This window comes from Schistocerca cancellata, chromosome 8, assembly GCF_023864275.1.
Source record: "Schistocerca cancellata isolate TAMUIC-IGC-003103 chromosome 8, iqSchCanc2.1, whole genome shotgun sequence".
Taxonomy (NCBI): Eukaryota; Metazoa; Arthropoda; class Insecta; order Orthoptera; family Acrididae; genus Schistocerca; species Schistocerca cancellata.
The window spans coordinates 507,873,875-507,894,386 of NC_064633.1; the positions used below are offsets into that span (position 1 = coordinate 507,873,875).

At 40.9% G+C, this 20,512-nt stretch overlaps 1 protein-coding gene across 1 annotated transcript; it reads left to right on the top strand.

Moving 5' to 3' along the window:
- Positions 1 to 818: 818 nt before the first annotated feature.
- On the top strand, positions 819 to 9,512 carry LOC126094993 (uncharacterized). The gene is made up of 6 exons (XM_049909647.1): positions 819 to 835; positions 2,613 to 2,760; positions 5,203 to 5,339; positions 7,231 to 7,295; positions 7,560 to 7,643; positions 8,853 to 9,512. Exons 2-6 carry the CDS (start codon positions 2,638 to 2,640, stop codon positions 8,972 to 8,974), a joined length of 531 nt encoding a protein of 176 aa, XP_049765604.1. The 5' UTR covers positions 819 to 835; positions 2,613 to 2,637; the 3' UTR covers positions 8,975 to 9,512.
- The last annotated feature ends 11,000 nt before the right edge of the window (positions 9,513 to 20,512 follow it).

Genomic DNA, 20,512 nt, shown 5'->3' on the forward strand with positions numbered 1-20,512 from the left:
CTGATGGTTCAAATGGCTCTGAGCACTATGGGACTTAACTTCTAAGGTCATCAGTCCCCTAGAACTTAGAAGTACTTAAACCTAACTAACCTAAGGACATCACACATATCCATGCCCGAAGCAGGATTCGAACCTGCGCCCGTAGCGGTCGCGCGGTTCCAGACTGTAGCGCCTTTAACCGCTTGGCCACCCCGGCCGGCAAATGTGTGCTGACTTCCAAGAACACAAATTAATGTAAACACATCCCATGCGTATCAAATGCACAAATACAGTTGGCACGGATACAACCTCGGAAGAAGTACCTGAAACCTCATATATGAAACAGTTGTGTGGAACTATGTTATTAAGGGATGCAAGAAAGCAGCAATACAGAACTCTGGTCGGTTTCAGTTAAATATAGGAGTTTTCACTCTTGTCGAGAAACAAAGCACTAACAAATTAGTGGTCGTTAAAAAATCAAACGTAAGAAAACAAAGTGAGAACGTCTTTGGGGGAAGAAATATTTCTCGGAGCGTTCTGTGTTAAGTGAATAGGCAATGTTAGTGAAATTATAGCTAACATTGCCTTCTTTTCAAATATTCTAGAAGTGATGCGATCGATGAGAGCGCAAATGTACAAATGCTACAAGAAGCGTCAGGTGTAGGTGTTTATTCACTACATCTGCAGATGGTTCTATGTAATAATAATTAACTGCTTTCACTTCGTCTTTTGTTCATAATGTATACATAGGTGCCTAACACGCTGCCATTCACCTGCCACCTTGCACAGACCTGTATATAAGGCAGAGGCGGGCCCTGGCTGACGTACTGCGACGCCCCACAAGGAAACCACGACGGTAAGTTGACAAACACATGTCGCTAGTATTGGTACTTGGGAAGAGAATTTATTTGCACCAAAGAGTCAGCAGCCTACATGCAGATTAATTTCCCTCCTACGCTCGCAAACTCTACATCGGAAATGAGGTATCCTTGCCATCTGTTAGTGGCAGCATTACATTCACTGCATACCATCGATCACTGGATTCAGACAGATACCTACATAGCCCCGTTTCGAACTCCATTCAGATAAACCTCAATATTCACCATTGCCGTTTTATGAAAAATTGCTTTCGCACAGTCTATTCAAGTTGCAGTGCTCACACCAGTCTTCATTGTTCATGCATTTTTCAAAAACAGTTCAAATGGCTCTGAGCACTATGGGACTTAACTTCTGAGGTCATCAGTCCCCTAGAACTTAGTACTACTTGAAACTAACTAACCTAAGGACATCATACACATCCATGCCCTGCGACCGTAGCAGCCGCGCGGTTCCGAACTAGAGCGAATCGAGAGGCTCTGAAACTTATTCGTCATTGAGAGCACCAGAAACTGCTGACAGACTCAAAAAGTTTACTCCAATCTGCTGAAAACTTTAAGTGGAACAAAAACATGAAAGAACCATAGTTAAATAAACGGATAGGTGTGACTAAGTCTTTGCTACGGCCCCAGCTCATGTACGATTTGCCTGCAGTGCCTCTGGCCCAGTAATGAACATCTGTCTACCATCCTACGACTCCTAGTTGTAGATGCGGCATCTGGAGGAGGAAGAATGGGCAAAGGACTGAAGGCGTTCAATCTGCCATCAAGGTCAATACTACACAGCGATACAGCCAATACTTAGAAGCTCCCCCCCGCCCCCGCCCCTCCCCCTGGGTTCGAATATTTCAAGCGAGCAGAAATATAGTAACTACCTTGGTACGAACGCCTACCAACCATGGTTCAACTCCCTCGTACTTACATCGGATAGGCATCAAGAATATTGTTTTCTGTGATTCTCAGAAGAAAGAAAGAGAAGATGTCAACCACTCTCTGTTTCCCTGCAGTTTCTTACAAACACTGCAAAACTGCTTGCCGCAAAACCTTGCGAAACTGAAGATGCCCCATCCCACTAGTGCTTCAGTAGTATTATATCTGGAAGTTCTTGAAATATATAAAGCACATTTTTATCTTCTACGACATTGTAACACATGTGTGAAATGATATTTGGCTGCCGATGATAGATGAACATTCTAATCTCGAAGTGTGTGAATCCGAATTGTTTTTGAGTTATTTTTATTTCTTATTTTGTCTCTAGTTAATAAGTCAAATTTTCTTAGCTGTATGAATTGTAACCATATGGACATGGTAAAATAAATTCAGATCATTATTCAAACTTTTTATATTGTGATTTCTCTGTATATATGTTTATACTTGTGACAAGCTGTTGGGAGCATGGTTCAATTAACAAAAGCCCATGACGGAAAGCTCTCAGGTTTCCAGCCGAGTGTCAGTGTTGAAATACCGTACCATTTTTATGAGTGTCGTACTCATCATATTCTGACGAGGCAGACTATGAGTATGACACTCTTCGAAAAGTCCCTGTACTTTATCTCTAGCTCCCGGCTGGAAACCCGATGGCTTTTCATCAATACTTTAGGCAAGATAAGTCTACATTCACACAAAGCAAAGTCAAATAAGTAAAAAAAAAAATTACCTCTCTGATAAATACGAGTACATGAAGAAACGATATAGTTATGCTGGTATGTGTTAGAAACTCTGTGTACAGGTGGGCAATATTCTATGTCTTCCTTTCAGTCATTTCCTGCTGCCGTTAATCGCTATGTTTGCCGACATGTTTTGGCCGCTTCTCCTGGTGCTGCCCCTGCTGGCCGAGGGCGATTCCTCAGGCAGTGTGGGTTGTATACTGCCAGCTGCCTCTACGGAGACGTTCTACATGACTACCGTAAGTTAGCATAGTCAGAAAGGTAACATAGCATACCATGTAACGAATTTTTATGGTTCCCTTAGTACGTCTTTCCCAGGTAGCGATTTCGTTCATTTTGATTAATGTCCTCCCATCTGCATTTGGCACCTGCGTGGACCTCAAAGTGCACTGTCGGTATATCAACTTTCAGTGTGTCGAGTGTATAAGATGAGGTTCACATGTGACAAAATATGGTGCTTCAGTGAATTCGTTGTCATGCTGCACTGTAGTTCTTCTCACATTTTACAATCTCTCTGTTCGCATTAGGTACAGAACGTAGTACCAATATTAATGCGTAGTTTGACATGTGGATCGATAAACTGGGTCACATATCACATCTCTTGCGACAAGATGCATAGTAATAATGTGTATGTGCTTTAGACTGATTTCACAGTCGAAATTGGCCAACAGCAACAAATAAACTATTTACACTCTACAACAGACAATTGTGTTTTTGATGGTTCAAAATTCTACACACTTCTTTATACCAGTGTGACGGAAGTTAAAAAATAGTGTCGGATTTTTTGAGAGATGGTAGTACCCAACCGTACAAGAACAACAAATACAATAAACATACGTCCGGCAGCGCTTACTTTCTGCGATCAGAATACTTATTCATAGGACGTAGGGATTGCTAAAGGCTTCTGGTGCAAATATGCGCACAGTCTTTGCTTTGGCGCTCCGTCAACAGGGTCAACAGAGACTAATGTACGTCTGTATCACTGTACTCTATACTCACGTTAGTATTAACAATAGTCGACTGCAATTAATTTTCTGTTTCCAATCGTATTGTAGTAGCAGGCATATTGATGTGTGTCAATGTTCAGCACGTTACTCGTAACTCTGATTACGCATCGTGGTCTTACATAACTTTACCAATGATTTCAGTTTTATACTTCGCTGGTATCATGCTGTTTATTCCTACGAACGATTCAGTACATTATCTTTCCGCATTTCCACCACTTGTTAGCAAAAGAAGCTAACTTCCTAACTCATATGAAGTATATGGTTTCCTGCTAAGATTTGACAAATGTAGCATACCCATACCTGTCCCATTTAACTGAAAAAAAGAACAGTGCCGCAGCTGTTCGACCGAGGTTTCAAGCTACCTAGCAATAGAAGTTATCTAGCATCAATGTACGTAAACAGCGGGAGGCTTCACTGAGTACATACAGCTGTGATTGAGAATCGTGCGCTATAGTTCATTAATAATCCTAGCAATCGTGTGCGAATATTAATGTTGTGACCAGGCGAAAGAAGTTTCGTCCGGCCACAACTGTAGGTTCCTTAATTGCTCTGGGAGAGTTCTCATCAAATTTCAACGCATGAAATATTAGAGTTCATTTTACAACATAAACGAATAAAAAGTTTACATAACACAGATCTTTACTAAAGGATTGCTTGATAAGTCAAAACTGTCATGGACTAGCAAAGCGCCATTTAATGCGCGGATTAACAGACTGTTCTCTTGCACTACAAAATGCAACATTGCGAAGTACATTTCATCAGTAACTGTAACTGTCGGCCGGCCGGGGTGGCCGAGCGGTTCTAGGCGCTTCAGTCTCGAACCGCGCGAACGCTACGGTCGCAGGTTCGAATCCTGCCTCGGGCGTGGATGTGTGTGATGTCCTTAGGTTAGTTAGGTTTAAGTAGTTCTAAGTTCTAGGGGACTGATGACCTCAGAAGCTGAGTCCCATAGTGCTCACAGCCATGTGAACCATTTGTAACTGTCACTGTTCTCTACGATGATGTTGACTGCTGTAGCTGAAGTCTCGAACTGCGGCTGAGCTCTTTCTAGCTCGACACTATATTGACCTCAGCGTGAGGGCGCTGCTTCGCTGTAATGGGAGACGTGGTCTGCAGGAGGGCCTCCCATATGTAGCTGCGGATTACAGCAATGTCTATGGTCTGGATTCGAATTTCCAACTTTGCTGTGGTACTGCAGTCTCTGGACGATTCCTCGTTTAGCAAAATGAGTGACTCGTCCTCTAGTGTGGATAATGAATAATTGCTGCACCTGTTTCATCTACATAGCGCCCATGCCCTGAGGTCATAAGACCACTTCCACTTCCAAAAGTGTGGAGCAATTCCACTGTTCAATTCGAAGATTTTGCTTACTGGCAAAGTGGGATTTACGAGAGATGGCGCTGTGAGTTTTCATAACCACCATTTGTAGGCTGATGTTAAGTTTCTACCCAGTTACAGAAAGACGCTTTGCGTTTTTTCTTTTCAGTGAGTGCTATCGCGTCTCAAAACGTTTTCGTAATCTTGTATAAAGCCCCATTACGATCTTAGCAACCAATAGATGTGTTACTTGTACAGTTAATATTGTTGCAATTATCTGTGGAGTCACAATTACCGACGTGAGCCGTGCAAACTGTATCATGCCCAGTTCTTACAAACCTTGTTCTGATCCTACAGGAGGAGAAGCCGTGGTACCAACAGTACCAGTACCAGGTACCCGGCCTGTTTGACCTGGGCTGCGTCACGTACGTCCAGTCGCCTGGGGAAAGCGACACCGAGATGTACCTCACTGGCAACTTCAGTAAGGCGCCACTGTAAGTCATAAGTCTCAGCTTCTCTAACCCACCAAATATTTTAAGAGTGCCACGTGAAGTATAAACTGGCCTCAACTATGAATGGAAATCGTTACGAGTAATACAGTTTGACCAGTTCCTGCATAGCAGATCAAATTAGGCCTCATCTCTGACCGTTGTTACCAGTATGCAGCCCTCTAAAGATGTGTAAACCGGTTAAATTTTCTGTAGTCGATTGCTGTCTGCTGTTTTTATTTCTTTTCCTTGTTTAATGCAATGCCTTGTTATTACTGAATTGTTGCTAACCTGTGACTGCGATTCACAAAAGAAAGGACGTTGTTGTATTCGTCAGTCTGAAGACTGTTTTTCATGTAGCTCCCTATGCTAGTCTGTACTGTGCTACTCTATTCTCTCTTCGCCTAGTTATCGCTTCTGTAACCAACACCCATATAAACTCTTTCGGAAGTCAAACTTTGGTCTTCCTTCACATTCCTTCTATTGCCTAATTAACTATGCCTCGATCCCACTATGTGTGTCATATCAAACTATGCCTTCCTTCCGTCAAAAACTTCCAAAAATTTGTTTTTCCATGTCATTCGATTTAGTACCTGTTCATTAACTGTCTCATCTACCTCCAAATTTTCCACATTCTTCAATAGCAACCCATCTCAAAAGCCTCCATTCCGTTCTTGCCTGTACTGTATAAGATTCACTTGCATTTATGAGTACATACCAAATTCTTTCAGAGAAGACTAGCTGCACAGATGGAGAGACTGAAAATTGTATGAAGGAAAAAAGATATTCAGCATGTTGAGGGAAACAAAAATTAAATTTCGACGCACCGGTATTCGACGGTAGGTAAAGGAAGAGAGAAAAAGTAACAGGTCATAGTCTTGTTGAAATAAATGAATGAGGAAGCCATTTGGTAAAACAGCCCAGAACACAGTTTAGTCATTGTAAAAATTTGGTTTAAGTCCATGGAAGAAATGCGGAGACACGGGAAAGTGTAAGATATAGATTTATAATCCAAATTCGAAACTTCATATAAAGTTTATAACAGCAGCTTCTAACAATAATTTATAAGATATTAAATGCAGATTAAATCATAAGACAGGGATTAAGAAAATGAGGCATGTGTAAGTTGAAACAAAGATTACTGAAAGTGTCAAACAAAGCTTGATGAACGACTGACTGAAATAGGAGAAAGAATTTCAATAGAAGATGAATGGGTAGTTGCGAAAGATAAAATAGTGGGTGCTAAGTTGTGTCTTAATGTATGTTAGAATTTTAAAGTAAGGTTAAGATCCTGCAGTGCAACGACAGTCGTTTTAACATATTGACGGAGATAAAATAGCACAACGTACCGAAAATTTCTCTCTGCCAGATATGTTAGTGAAGCAAGGTACGATGAAGTAACACTACTAATGAAGTTTCAAAATAACAGAAACTGACAAAATTCGATCTATGAAGACGGTCATGTATTATTCAATCCGTAAAAACACTGACCGCGGAAGACACTATACAATTTTTATTCACCATGAAGGTAAGCCAGAAGTGTGATTATATCGTAAATCACTGTCGCACATGTGACGCATAACAAAGCCACTACTCATTAGCTGGTAAACCCTGCGACGCTGCCACACCTTGGGAGATATGTGTAATACAAGACAATTCCTCTGTGGTTTCTCAAATTCGTGAACACTTACAATCAATCAAGTGAAAGGAGTTACAACATGGCGTGTGCAATGCAGGCGCCTTCAGACGTCGTTGGTGCCTATATCAACGAAAAGGTTGAGTTGTGCCCTAGAAATGTGCTCAGTATCTAGCGTAGCGCGTTTAAGTACATTGTATCTGAACGTGGTGTGAACATGGAAAATTACTAATATTGCTTTCTTTTCATTTCCTTGTACAGATTTCCTCTGAACAGCAATGTGTCAGTCACCGGGAACAAGCTGGACAAGGTCTACGAAGGCGTATGTAAGTACAGACCAAGGCTTTCAGAACTTATTTTTCTGAAAAATTCATAATGGCACTGTTTGTACCTGTAGAAAAATCCTCACCCGCTACACTTACCCCGAGCAGACTCATTTGTTATTAATGAATTTTCTGGAGGTGATACGTATAGGCAGTGTGGCTGACTTTAACAATAATGTTCTGCAGACGCGTATGAAATTTTGATAATAATTATAATAATAATGTTTTGCTGTCACGTATGATATTTGTATTTGCTTCTCCTTCCAGGGGAATCTTTGCTGAGCGGACCGTACAACGTAGTGTACTCGCACGAGGACTTCATCATGGACCACTACTGTTTTCTAGGATACGGTTGGTACCTGTTTTATTCTTGTATGGATCTGCAGGATTTAATGTGTCATGTAACAGCAGTCATGATAGTGTTCCTTCTTCGGTGAGTCTGAGGGAATATAGAGCTTACCCATAGTTTGATGTGAGGCGGGTGCAGCCTCCACGTAATTACTAAACAAGGTAGTTTTCACTTAAAGTTGTCAGATAATACGACCACCGTTAGCTAAGTTTCAAGTTTCTTTGCATATTTTGTAACAATATTAGGCTGGCTTCTAGAACAATGTTCCATTTTCGAAGCAGTCCCTGTCCTCACCGATATTACTAAAAACACATTTCTATCTGGTACTCACCAACATGGGAAAGACGTAAATAATGTCCAATCACAGCCAACTACCATCTGAAAACTAAGGCGGGGTCTGGATTCTTCTCACCAGTCTGTAATATAAGTGACTAGTTGCACAAGAAAAGAATTTTGGAAAAAACTTACTCAATTCTGCTTGGTGCACGCGGTCATTAAAGGAAATCTTTGAATTTGTTCAACCGTTTATGAATTAAGATTCCCCCTCTTTTGTATGAATGGGGAAATTTTTTTAATGTTAGCTTATAATACTGGTAGTGTCATATATACAACAGGAAACATCTATTGTCACATGATTCTGGTAATATCCTAACACTGGTTCTTGTATTGATCTACAAACCTTTTACATCGAAAGAGTAGTTGTAACACACTAGATATGTATTCGAGAGCACGGTCATTCTGATTCTAGTCAAAGTAGCACATTCAGGTATTCCGTGATATCACTTAATCGCTTTAGGGATATTCCTGGCTGGTTGCTTTGAATGGCACACGGACGATTTCCTTCAAAACCTTTGCCCAGTCCGAACTTGACCTATTCTCTAAGAACATCGGGATCATGAGACGTAAATCTCTAATCTTCCTTTCTTTCGTGGCAAACGTCTTTTCAATGAATGGCTTCATAACTTCCAAGACATTTCTGGTACAAGTAACTTTTGTCTATATATGACAAATTCTTATTGTATTATTCTGTTCCAGTCAACTTAGCGGCAATTTCGCTCTGAAAGACTGTTAACATCTTTGATTATATAGAATTATGCCATAGTATGCAACATATGCATATTCTCTGTACATTGAGCACAGATAAAGAATACGTTAATTTGTGTCCGCCTAAATCAGCTTAAAAGTTTTAGAAGTACATTTCTCTGTTGCAGAAGTGGCCCAAATCTTCACAAGTGTCAAGGAACCCAGCGACGAGTTGATGGAGCTGATCTGGGACGTTGTCGATAATCACACTGAAGTAGACAGGTCTAAATTCACGAAAGTGGTCTGTTAATGCTGTACATGTGATCAATAATTCACTACACTTCTGTATAAAATGTGTTTCTCACCCTTATGCTTAAATTCATATGTCACTAATTAAAGATGTTAAATAAAAAGGATGGTTGTGAATCATTGGAAGCGTATATAATTAGGCGAAATTTCGAAATACCCATGATACAGAATCGAAAGGATTGTAATAAAAGGACTGTAAAGTGTGACATCAGATACAGAGTCGGGAAAATTTTACTTTTACATACAAAATATTCGCAATGAACATCAAAATTAGGTAGGGAAGTATACATCGGAAGTGCGTAGTTCCTTTGTTTAGCGTCATTAGATTTTGGAGGTTAGTAGCTCGCCTTGATTTTGTATCAATTATTCCGTTAAAAATCTTTACGTATTACAAACCTAGTGATGCAATGAAATGTCTTGAGTGCGCTTTGGAGAACAATTCGAAAGCGTTTTCCATAATCTAGAAGTCTTTGGTCGTCTCTGACAGTCTCTATTACAGTTATAAAAATGTGTCAGAAATAAAAAATACTGAAAATGTATTTCCTAGAGTTATTATTTGTTATTGTCCTACCATTGCGGCTTATACCTACATAGTGAAAAAAACTAGCGTTTCAACAGTTCTACTTTCTGATGGGAAGAGCATTCGTTTAATGTATTTTATCTTTCCTCAAAATCTGAGTAAGCGGTGTCTTCATGTGCAGTACAAATCTGGTCAACAAAATCAAGTTGAACGTAGTAAGTGCGATCTTTGAACACTGATAAATTCAAAAGTAAAGGACAAAGAATAATGGAACGGAAATTATCAGGATGATTATCCACGATTTATTAAACACAATACTACGCAGCTATTACTGTTTGCACTATCTGGAGCTTCTACGTCATGAAATCTATGAAGGGAAAGGTTATGGGCCTCAGTTTGGACTGCAGACATCCATGTTGCCATGTTACGATTTCAGAGTTTTTTCTCACTTGTGGTTCAGGCGCGATGAAGACCAAATATCATTCACTTAAATGTATCATGAAAGAGCAGGACGAGGAAAGTTACATTGATTTAGAAATGACGCCAATAATATATGAATGTTTCTTTCGGATATTCTTCACAGATGTGATAATAGTCATTTCTCTGTGGCGGCTATTTTCGGATCATCACGTCCATTTTCAAACCATAGCCTTAAACGCAAGTGTAGGCATGCAATCCGAAATATACATATGAGATATGTTTGAACCTCATAAAAATATATGAGTGATTTGTAGAGGTGTGTAGTCCTCTACATCTGGTGAATTTTATTTTATAGGCATTAGTTCACGATCCCACGCTTATTTCTTTGCGTAACGTTTCGTCCCCTAATGCTGAAGACATCGTCATATCCGTTCCAGACTTCATGATTAGTAATCCATACTGTTTCTACTTTGTACACACAATGATCGTGTCATGACGTCATCAGACTTCTTCCTGAACATGCGTTTCCAACGCGGCGACTTGGAATCTCACATAAAGATCGCGGAGTCGCCCTGACGATTGTTACGGAGCTTGTAGTGGGGGAACACTTGGCGCTATGTTCTTCATATACCAGTAAGGTCCACAACATGTCTAATTTCAGTCCGTCTTCTTTTCAATTAAAATTGCTTTTGTGCTTTTGAATTTAAATGGTCTCCCTGTACATCCTAGAATGGTAGCAACTGAATCTTGGTCGTACGCAGGTGCCATTGTATAATCTGATATTGACAATTTATCCTATTGACCAGCCGACAATTGTTCTTAAGTTCATAAAACCGGATGTTAGTGGTCCTATGTTTTAGTTACTATGTACACTTGATCGCATTTGCAAGGGATTTTGAATATTCCTGCTGCGACAAGCGGAAGGCTTAAATCCTTTACAGTAGTCAAATTTTCGAACACTTTTGTCGCTGGTTTAAACAATGTGTATATACTGCATTTTCTTATTATTTTGTTAATGATATTCGTGACTGTTCCGGATAAAGACATAAATTGCGATACTGGCTTTGGGCTTACACCAGTGACGTAAAATACGCGACAGACGACATCAAGATGCAAATGTAAATAATATAAAAATGTTGGCATGTATAAAGAGTACTTTCAGTTTGAGTATGTATGTTAGAGAAAGTGTATTGCACAGAGTGCAGCAGACCTCTCTTACTCTTGTATACTCTGTGGTGTTACCTTAACAATGCACTCTTATTCACAATTGTGTACATTCATGAATATTAAAATATAGCTCGTCTTATTCCTGCGATTTAGTGTTCATTATTGCTTATTTCATTGCGCTTGTTCTAACATATTATGGCCCGGACAACATCGAACGCGTTCGGAATGAGTATTCCGATATGCAGCGTGCTCAGAAAAAGTGATACGGTTCTAAGGTTGCTACAGGATAGGTTGTGTGGAGAAATAATGGTTGTTTGTTGTTGTTGTTGTGGTCTTCAGTCCTGAGACTGGTTTGATGCAGCTCTCCATGCTACTTTATCCTGTGCAAGCTTCTTCATCTCCCAGTACCTACTGCAACCTACATCCTTCTGAATCTGCTTAGTGTATTCATCTCTTGGTCTCCCCCTACGATTTTTACCCTCCACGCTGCCCTCCAATACTAAATTGGTGATCCCTTGATGCCTCAGAACATGTCCTACCAACCGATCCCTTCTTCTGGTCAAGTTGTGCCACAAACTTCTCTTCTCCCCAATCCTATTCAATACTTCCTCATTAGTTATGTGATCTACCCATCTAATCTTCAGCATTCTTCTGTAGCACCACATTTCGAAAGCTTCTATTCTCTTCTTGTCCAAACTATTTACCGTCCATGTTTCGCTTCAATACATGGCTACACTCCATACAAATACTTTCAGAAATGACTTCCTGACACTTAAATCTATACTCGATGTTAACAAATTTCTCTTCTTCAGAAACGCTTTCCTTGCCATTGCAAGTCTACATTTTATATCCTCTCTACTTCGACCATCATCAGTTATTTTGCTCCCCAAATAGTAAAACTCTTTTACTACTTTATGTGTCTCATTTCCTAATCTACTACCCTCAATCTCACCCGACTTAATTCGACTACATTCCATTATCCTCGTTTTGCTTTTGTTGATGTTCATCTTATATCCTTCTTTCAAGGCACCATCCATTCCGTTCAACTGTTCTTCCAAGTCCTTTGCTGTCTCTGACAGAATTACAATGTCATCGGCGAACCTCAAAGTTTTTATTTCTTCTCCATGGATTTTAATATCTACTCCAAAGTTTTCTTTTGTTTCCTTTACTGCTTGCTCAATATACAGATTGAATAACATCGGGGAGAGGCTACATCCCTGTCTTACTCCCTTCCCAAGCACTGCTTCCCTTTCATGTCCCTCGACTCTTATAACTGCCATCTGGTTCCTGTACAAATTGTAAATAGCCTTTCGCTCCCTGTATTTTACCCCTGCCACCTTTAGAATTTGAAAGAGAGTATTCCAGTCAACATTGTCAAAAGCTTTCTCTACTTCTACAAATGCTAGAAACGTAGGTTTGCTTTCCTTAATCATTCTTCTAAGATAAGTCGTAAGGTCGGTGTTGCCTCACGTGTTCCAGTATTTCTACGGAATCCAAACTGATCTTCCCCGAGGTCGGCTTCTACGAGTTTTTCCATTCGTCTGTAAAGAATTCGTGTTAGTATTTTGCAGCTGTGGCTTATTAAACTGATTGTTCGGTAATTTTCACATCTGTCAGCACGTGCTTTCTTTGGGATTGGAATTATTATATTCTTCTTGAAGTCTGAGGGTATTTCGCCTGCCTCATACATCTTGCTCACCAGATGGTAGAGTTTTGTCAGGACTGGCTCTCCCAAGGCCGTCAGTAGTTCTAATGGAATGTTGTCTACTCCCAGGGCCTTGTTTCGACTCTGGTCTTTCAGTGCTCTGTCAAACTCTTCACGCAGTATTGTATCTCCTATTTCATCTTCATCTACATCCTCTTCCATTTCCATAATATTGTCCTCAAGTACATCGCCCTTGTATAGACCCTCTATATACTCCTTCCACCTTTCTGCTTTCCCTTCTTTGCTTAGAACTGGGTTTCCATCTGAGCTCTTGATGTTCATACAAGTGGGTCTCTTATCTCCAAAGGTCTCTTTAATTTTCCTGTAGGCAGTATCTATCTTACCCCTAGTGAGATAAGCCTCTACATCCTTACATTTGTCCTCTAGCCATCCCTGCTTAGCCATTTTACACTTCCTGTCGATCTCATTTTTGAGACGTTTGTATTCCCTTTTGTCTGCTTCATTTACTGCGTTTTTATATTTTCTCCTTTCATCAATTAAATTCAATATTTCTTCTGTTACCCAAGGATTTCTACTAGCCCTCGTCTTTTTACCTACTTGATCCCCTGCTGCCTTCACTACTTCATCCCTCAAAGCTACCCATTCTTCTTCTACTGTATTTCTTTCCCCCACTCCTGTCAACTGTTCCCTTATGCTCTCCCTGAAACTATGTACAACCTCCGGTTCTTTCAGTTTATCCAGGTCCCATCTCCTTAAATTCCCAGCTTTTTGTAGTTTCTTCAGTTTTAATCTACAGGTCATAACCAATAGATTGTGGTCAGAGTCCACATCTGCCCCTGGAAATGTCTTACAATTTAAAACCTGGTTCCTAAATCTCTGTCTTACCATTATATAATCTATCTGATACCTTTTAGTATCTCCAGGGTTCTTCCATGTATACAACCTTCTATCATGATTCTTAAACCAAGTGTTAGCTATGATTAAGTTGTGCTCTGTGCAAAATTCTACTAGGCGGCTTCCTCTTTCATTTCTTAGCCCCAGTCCATATTCACCTACTACGTTTCCTTCTCTCCCTTTTCCTACACTCGAATTCCAGTCACCCATGACTATTAAATTTTCGTCTCCCTTCACTATCTGAATAATTTCTTTTATTTCATCATACATTTCTTCAATTTCTTCGTCATCTGCAGAGCTAGTTGGCATATAAACTTGTACTACTGTAGTAGGTGTGGGCTTCGTGTCTATCTTGGCCACAATAATGCGTTCACTATTCTGTTTGTAGTAGCTTACCCGCATTCCTATTTTCCTATTCATTTTTAAACCTACTCCTGCATTACCCCTATCTGACTTTGTGTTTATAACCCTGTAGTCACCTGACCAGAAGTCTTGTTCCTCCTGCCACCGAACTTCACTAATTCCCACTATATCTAACTTTAACCTATCCATTTCCCTTTCTAAATTTTCTAACCTACCTGCCCGATTAAGGGATCTGACATTCCACGCTCCGATCCGTAGAACGCCAGTTTTCTTTCTCCTGATAACGACATCCTCTTGAGTAGTCCCCGCCCGGAGATCCGAATGGGGGACTATTTTACCTCCGGAATATTTTACCCAAGAGGACGCCATCATCATTTAATCATACAGTAAAGCTGCATGCCCTGGGGAAAAATTACGGCCGTAGTTTCCCCTTGCTTTCAGCCGTTCGCTGTACCAGCACAGCAAGGCCGTTTTGGTTATTGTTACAAGGCCAGATCAGTCAATCATCCAGACTGTTGCCCCTGCAACTACTGAAAAGGCTGCTGCCCCTCTTCAGGAACCACACGTTTGTCTGGCCTCTCAACAGATACCCCTCCGTTGTGGTTGTACCTACGGTACGGCTATCTGTATCGCTGAGGCACGCAAGCCTCCCCACCAACGGCAAGGTCCATGGTTCATGGGGGGGGGGGGGGGGGTTGGGGAATAATGGTTAAGAAAATAAATTCGATACGTTACGCCGTTTCTGAGTTAATTTGCACTGAAACTAGCCAATCATACCGCTGGTGTGCAAATTCAAGGGGCCGGCCATGAACGGTGTCGCCAAAAGTGTTCTTGTTTCGACTTCCTAAAACCGAACAAACGAGAGATACAAAAAGCTGACAGTTGTCGCCAAAAGTGTTCTTGTTTCGGCTTCCTAAAACCGAACAAACGAGAGATACAAAAAGCTGACAGTGAACGGTAGTATGGACAGAACCCGAGTTACAAGCTGAGCGGTCTCGTGCGCTATCATTTACGCTCATGGAACAACTAACACTGTGTCTGGTGAGCAGCTTCAATTTAGGCGCTCAACAGCCTGACTGGCTAACATCAATGATAACTAATTCAGAAACGACAAAAAGTACCGAATTTTTATCTTAACAATTATTCCTCAACACAATCCACCCTGCAACACCTTACAACCTTCTCACACAGATCTGACCACAATGTAAAGAAGCAAAGCATCATCGGAACAGCCCTGAATAAAAAAACTATTTAGTGAAGGCTATGGGGATGAGCCGGTTGCTCAGGAATTTGCGTTATTTAATGCTGCCCTTATTTCTACGGTATCACCCGCTGTCCGGTCGGTCGCGACATCAAATACAAGCAAATGGTTCAAATGGCTCTGAGCACTAAGGGGCTCAACTGCTGTGGTCATAAGTCCCCTAGAACTTAGAACTACTTAAACCTAACTAACCTAAGGACATCACACACATCCATGCCCGAGGCAGGATTCGAACCTGCGACCGTAGCGGTCGTGCGGTTCCAGATTGTAGCGCCTTTAACCGCTCGGCCACTCCGGCCGGCTATCTATTAGCAATTGACGCTGCAACTACAGCAACCAAGTTTTTGTGTTATTTATATTATTTGATATTAAATGTCGAATAAATTAATATATTTTTGTCTGTTCATGAACAGTATCTATTCATCGCTCCTGTATCCACTAAAGAACCACACGCCGTGCAAAGGAAGTCAAAACAATTTCTAATACAGATAATTATGAAAAATTACAGCCGTACCAATGTCGCAAATAGAGCGAGTTGTAGGTCACGGGAACTAGATTACAAAGGAATTTTGCTGAGGAAACATAGTTACTCTTCGACGATTGGGCCGGTCGTGGTGGTCGAACGGTTCTAGGCGCTTCAGTCCGGAACTGCGCTGCTGCTACGGTCGCAGGTTAGAATCCTGCCTCGGCCATGGATGTATGGGATGTCCTTAGGTCAGTTAGGTTTAAGTAGTTCTAAGTCTAGGGGACTGATGATCTCAGATGTTAAGTCCCATAGTGCTTAGAGCCATTTGAACCATTTCTTCGACGATTTATGAGACGTAGTGAATGGTACACTGGAGTACACTGAGCAAGCCTACGCATATATGCACCCGAAGTCAATATCAACTTTAATATTGTTGATTGACCCAGTGTAATACGTACGCATAGAGAAAACCGTGACGGCAAAAGAAGTTAGGGATATGTTATGAAGCGCAGTTGAAGACGGAAAACTTACACAAAATGTCGAATTATTCTATGAAATTACAACCACTCGACTCAATAAGTGCAAGAATGTAGACGAGTACTTTAGCAAGATAATATCTACATCAAATACACTAAGGAACTTTGAGTTCGAGATCACCGATGAATGGGTGGGCAAGTTATTGCTAACTGGACTGTTCGAAAAATACGCAAAATGTTCAAACGGCTCTCAGCACTATGGGACTTAACATCGGAGGTCATCAGTCCCCTAGAACTTAGAACTACTTACACCTAACTAACCTAAGGACATCACACACATCCATGCCCGAGGCAGCATTCGAACCTGCGACCGTAGCAGTCACGCGGTTCCGGACTGCAGCGCCTAGAACCGCTAGGCCAGAGCGGCCGGCTGAAAAAAGGCACCCATGATTCTGCGGTTGTAGTGTTAGGCATACCGACCACGGGAGACAGTGTAAAAGTGAAGATTCTGCAGGAGGGGGAAAATACATCTCAGTACAATACTCACCTTCAGAATTTTATTCTAAGAATATATAGAAAAGACACCAGTCAATTGATACAACTCTCAGAACATGGATCACGTCGAATCCCAATGCTGTGTAAGGTCAGGTGTAACGTGAAAGGTAGAATGCAAATAGCGCAGAGAGGAGAACTGCCGTTTTGGGAAACAGATATTACAGAATCAGAATTGATATTAATTGTGCGAGCGTCAGTGAATATTATTAAAGCCGGCCGCGGTGGTCTAGCGGTTCTCGGCGTTAAGTCTGGAACCGCGCGACTGCTACGGTCGCAGGTTCGAATCCTGCCTCGGGCATGGATGTGTGTGACGTCCTTAGGTTAGTTAGGTTTAAGTAGTTCTAAGTTCTAGGGGACTGATGTTAAGTCCCATAGTGCTTAGAGCCATTTGAACCAATATTATTAAGATAAAACAGCTCTTTATGATGTTACTAATAAAACACATTTGGATACTGCTAAAGTGTATGGTTCCGGCCATTAATATCAGGATGCTGAGAATGTTGACCTTAATGTAACTGTAATCGGAGAATCAGAACGTATTATGACACAAGATGTTTATAATGTAAGAGCTGTTACAACTAACTTATTGTAAGTAATCTCAAGAAGACCACAGAGTAACCATCGACACAAATGAAGTAAAAATGATGATGGGAAAGTATTTAGTGAATGTGGCAGTATAACAGATAAATGCCGTCCCAAAAATTTCCTATTACTTTTGTTTTCTTCAAATGGATTACAGAATTGATCCTGAATTTGTACAAAGAACAATCATGTGTATTAACGTAAACCAAAAATGTAGGAACACATAGGTATCACTTCATAAAGGTGTTGCCAACAACCTAGTACAAACGACCCTGCATGGACCCTAGTGCGACAAGGGAGAAAAAGAGAACAGGTGAAATGTATAATATCGATAAATAAGGGGGTGCAGTAACACACTATCAGCTAAATAAGCAAAATGTTTCTACGGAGCCACCACTGAGAAATCTCAGTTCCACTTTTAGGCGGCTGAAAAATCGACTGAAACATACAGTTTGGAGCTGCATATAGGGTAACTCGGGGTGAGTTGGACCACTGGGTGAGGACCACTGACGTATTTCGTGAATGCGCCGCTAGAGAGCAGCGCCGTTTACTTGTGAGTAAGCTCTTTGTTGAACGAACGTCGTGCAAAAATATTGTTGTCATTATCGTCTTAGTTCAGGAGAAAAATCACATTTTCTGTTTTGGTAATTTGAAAAGTTTTATCATGCAGTTACGTTATTTTAGTATTGTGGCACAGTTTTCACAGTATTCCTGCAGTTTTATTACTAAAAACTTGACAAATGCGTTGGCATGTATCTAACCAAAAATGGACACCGAGCTCTAAAACTGCAGACTGAAATCGGAGTAGTCCATCTCTCCCAGACAGTCGGGATAGATGGACCAGTTCTATTTGTGAGTGATGGACCATGCATTTTAATTATGGAGAGAGGGACCACAGTCAAATGGTTCAAATGGCTCTGAGCACTATGGAACTCAACATCTTAGGTCTTAAGTCCCCTAGAACTTAGAACTACTTAAACCTAACTAACCTAAGGACATCACACACACCCATGTCCGAGGCAGGATTCGAACCTGCGACCGTAGCAGTCCCGCGGTCCCGAACTACAGCGCCAGAACCGCACGGCCACCGCGGCCGGCGTGAAATATATCTTAAGTGACCATGGAAATTACATTAATATATTAAAAATTGATAGAATAACATGTTTTTGCATAGTTGGTATTTTTCTCTTTCAGAAAAATGCCAACTAATTACAAAAGGACCGGATGTTGTGAGCGAGGCAAATGGACCAAAGATGGATTGATGAAGGCCATACATGTTGTGTGGGATAATATAACGGGTATCAATGCTGAAGCTAAAGCTTTTGGTACACCTAAGACTACAGTGAAAAGAAGACTGCAGTCAAAAAATTATTCTAAGGGTAGTATTGGACCTCAGCCTTTACTGGGTATTGAGAATGAACGAAAAGTCATCGCTCACGTTAAGAAACTTCAAGAGCGAGGTTTTGCACCATGTAGAGATTCGGTAAGGAGTATGGCATTTGAGTTAGCTGAAAGGCTAACTATACAACATACTTTCAATAAGGAATTAAAAGAGGCTGGTTACGACTGGCTTTACTCCTTTCTAAGACGTAATCCCAATATAGTTGTAAGAAGTGCGGAAGGTGTGGCAGCTGCTCGATCCAAAGGGATGAATAAAGACAATGTGAAAGAGTATTTAAAGCTTCTTGCAACTGTCCTGCGCGAAAACGAACGGTTTGGCAAACCAGGCCACGTCCACAATATGGATGCAACTGGGCTGCAGCTGAACAACAAAGCTGGCAGTGTTTTAGCAATTAAAGGTTCAAGAAACGTTGCGTCAGTCACATCTGGCGAGAAAGGAGACACAATCTCTGTTCTGTGTTGTTTCAATGGCGAAGGAACATTTCTTCCACCCTTTTCCATAATGAAGGGGAAAAACCCAAAGCAGGAATTTATGGATGGAATGCCACCTGGTGCAGTTGTAAGAATGTCTGAAAAATCTGCATATGTAAACAGTTCTATTTTCCTGCACTGGCTAAAAAACCATTTCACTCCCAGGAAACCAGCAGGAAAATTACTGTAAAGTAATTCCACTGAGTGTGTCTGCAATTCCCGACTCTGCTTTTTTGTCGGAAGTTGAGTCAGTGCCAACAAATATAGGAGCTTCATCTAGTACTCAAGCCAACCAACCAGTTCAAAGCTCATCAACAAACCTAGCGACCCCAAGCACGTCAAAAGAGCTGAGCTCCTCCGTCGACACAACTTCAAGCATCACTCCTACGAAATCGGAGACTTCCACGATTACCACATCAAAACTAACCACTCCGATGTCCAAGCAAACACCGACAAAGCTTTTGGAAGAAATATATCACCTCTTACTTCTATTGACAAAACACAGAATTTCAAGAGGAACACAACGACCTTCTCCAAAGGGCTAAACTCTGCTGAAAATATTAAAAGTGTAAAGGGAAAGAGGGATGAGGAAAGAAAGGCAACAGAAAAAAGAGAACAAAAATTACCAACAAAGCAGAGCACTAGGGAGGAGAAAAAGAGACCCAAGAAGCGACAAAAGAAAAATGCTGCAAACAGTCCACCATGTTCATCAGATGCAGAAAGTTGCAACACTGAAGCCTTTGTAGAAGATACTGAAAATAGCTTTGACGAATGGAATGAAGATGAATGTGTGGGGTGTGGTGAAATCTATTACGAAACCAACAAAAAAGACGATGGTATTCAGTGTATTTCCTGTTCACGTTGGTCACATGAATGTTGTTCATCATTTGCTAATAAGTGTAATAGCTGTGGTAGGAGAAAATTATCCTAAAGTTTGCACAAAAATCTACAAATCAATGAAACTCCAGTGTTCGCTTACTATTTACAAAAAACGGATAAAATTGTTTTGGTCCGAAATGTCTTACTGTATTCATTACTGCATATTCCAATAAAAATATGTGATTTCCATTCACTCTTTTCTTCATGTGTAGCAATTATTTACGCGGTCCACCTCTCCCACTACACTGGTCCATCTCACCCATACACCTACGGGTGAGATGTACAGCTGATGTATATTTTTATTTCGTTGTGTGACTTGCACTTTGAGTGGGAGGGCCTCAATAATGTACTGTATGTAAGTTTATATGCCAATATATAGGAAAATGCTGCTAGAAGTTAAAAAAATTAAAAACCGATG

Bases quoted from the DNA above. Each gene is read 5' to 3' on its own strand.
- LOC126094993 (XM_049909647.1), top strand. From the start codon at position 2,638: ATGTTTGCCGACATGTTTTGGCCGCTTCTCCTGGTGCTGCCCCTGCTG. The intron at 5,340-7,230 runs GTAAGTCATAAG...TTCCTTGTACAG, and splicing joins AACTTCAGTAAGGCGCCACT to ATTTCCTCTGAACAGCAATG. The intron at 7,644-8,852 runs GTTGGTACCTGT...TCTCTGTTGCAG, and splicing joins CTACTGTTTTCTAGGATACG to AAGTGGCCCAAATCTTCACA.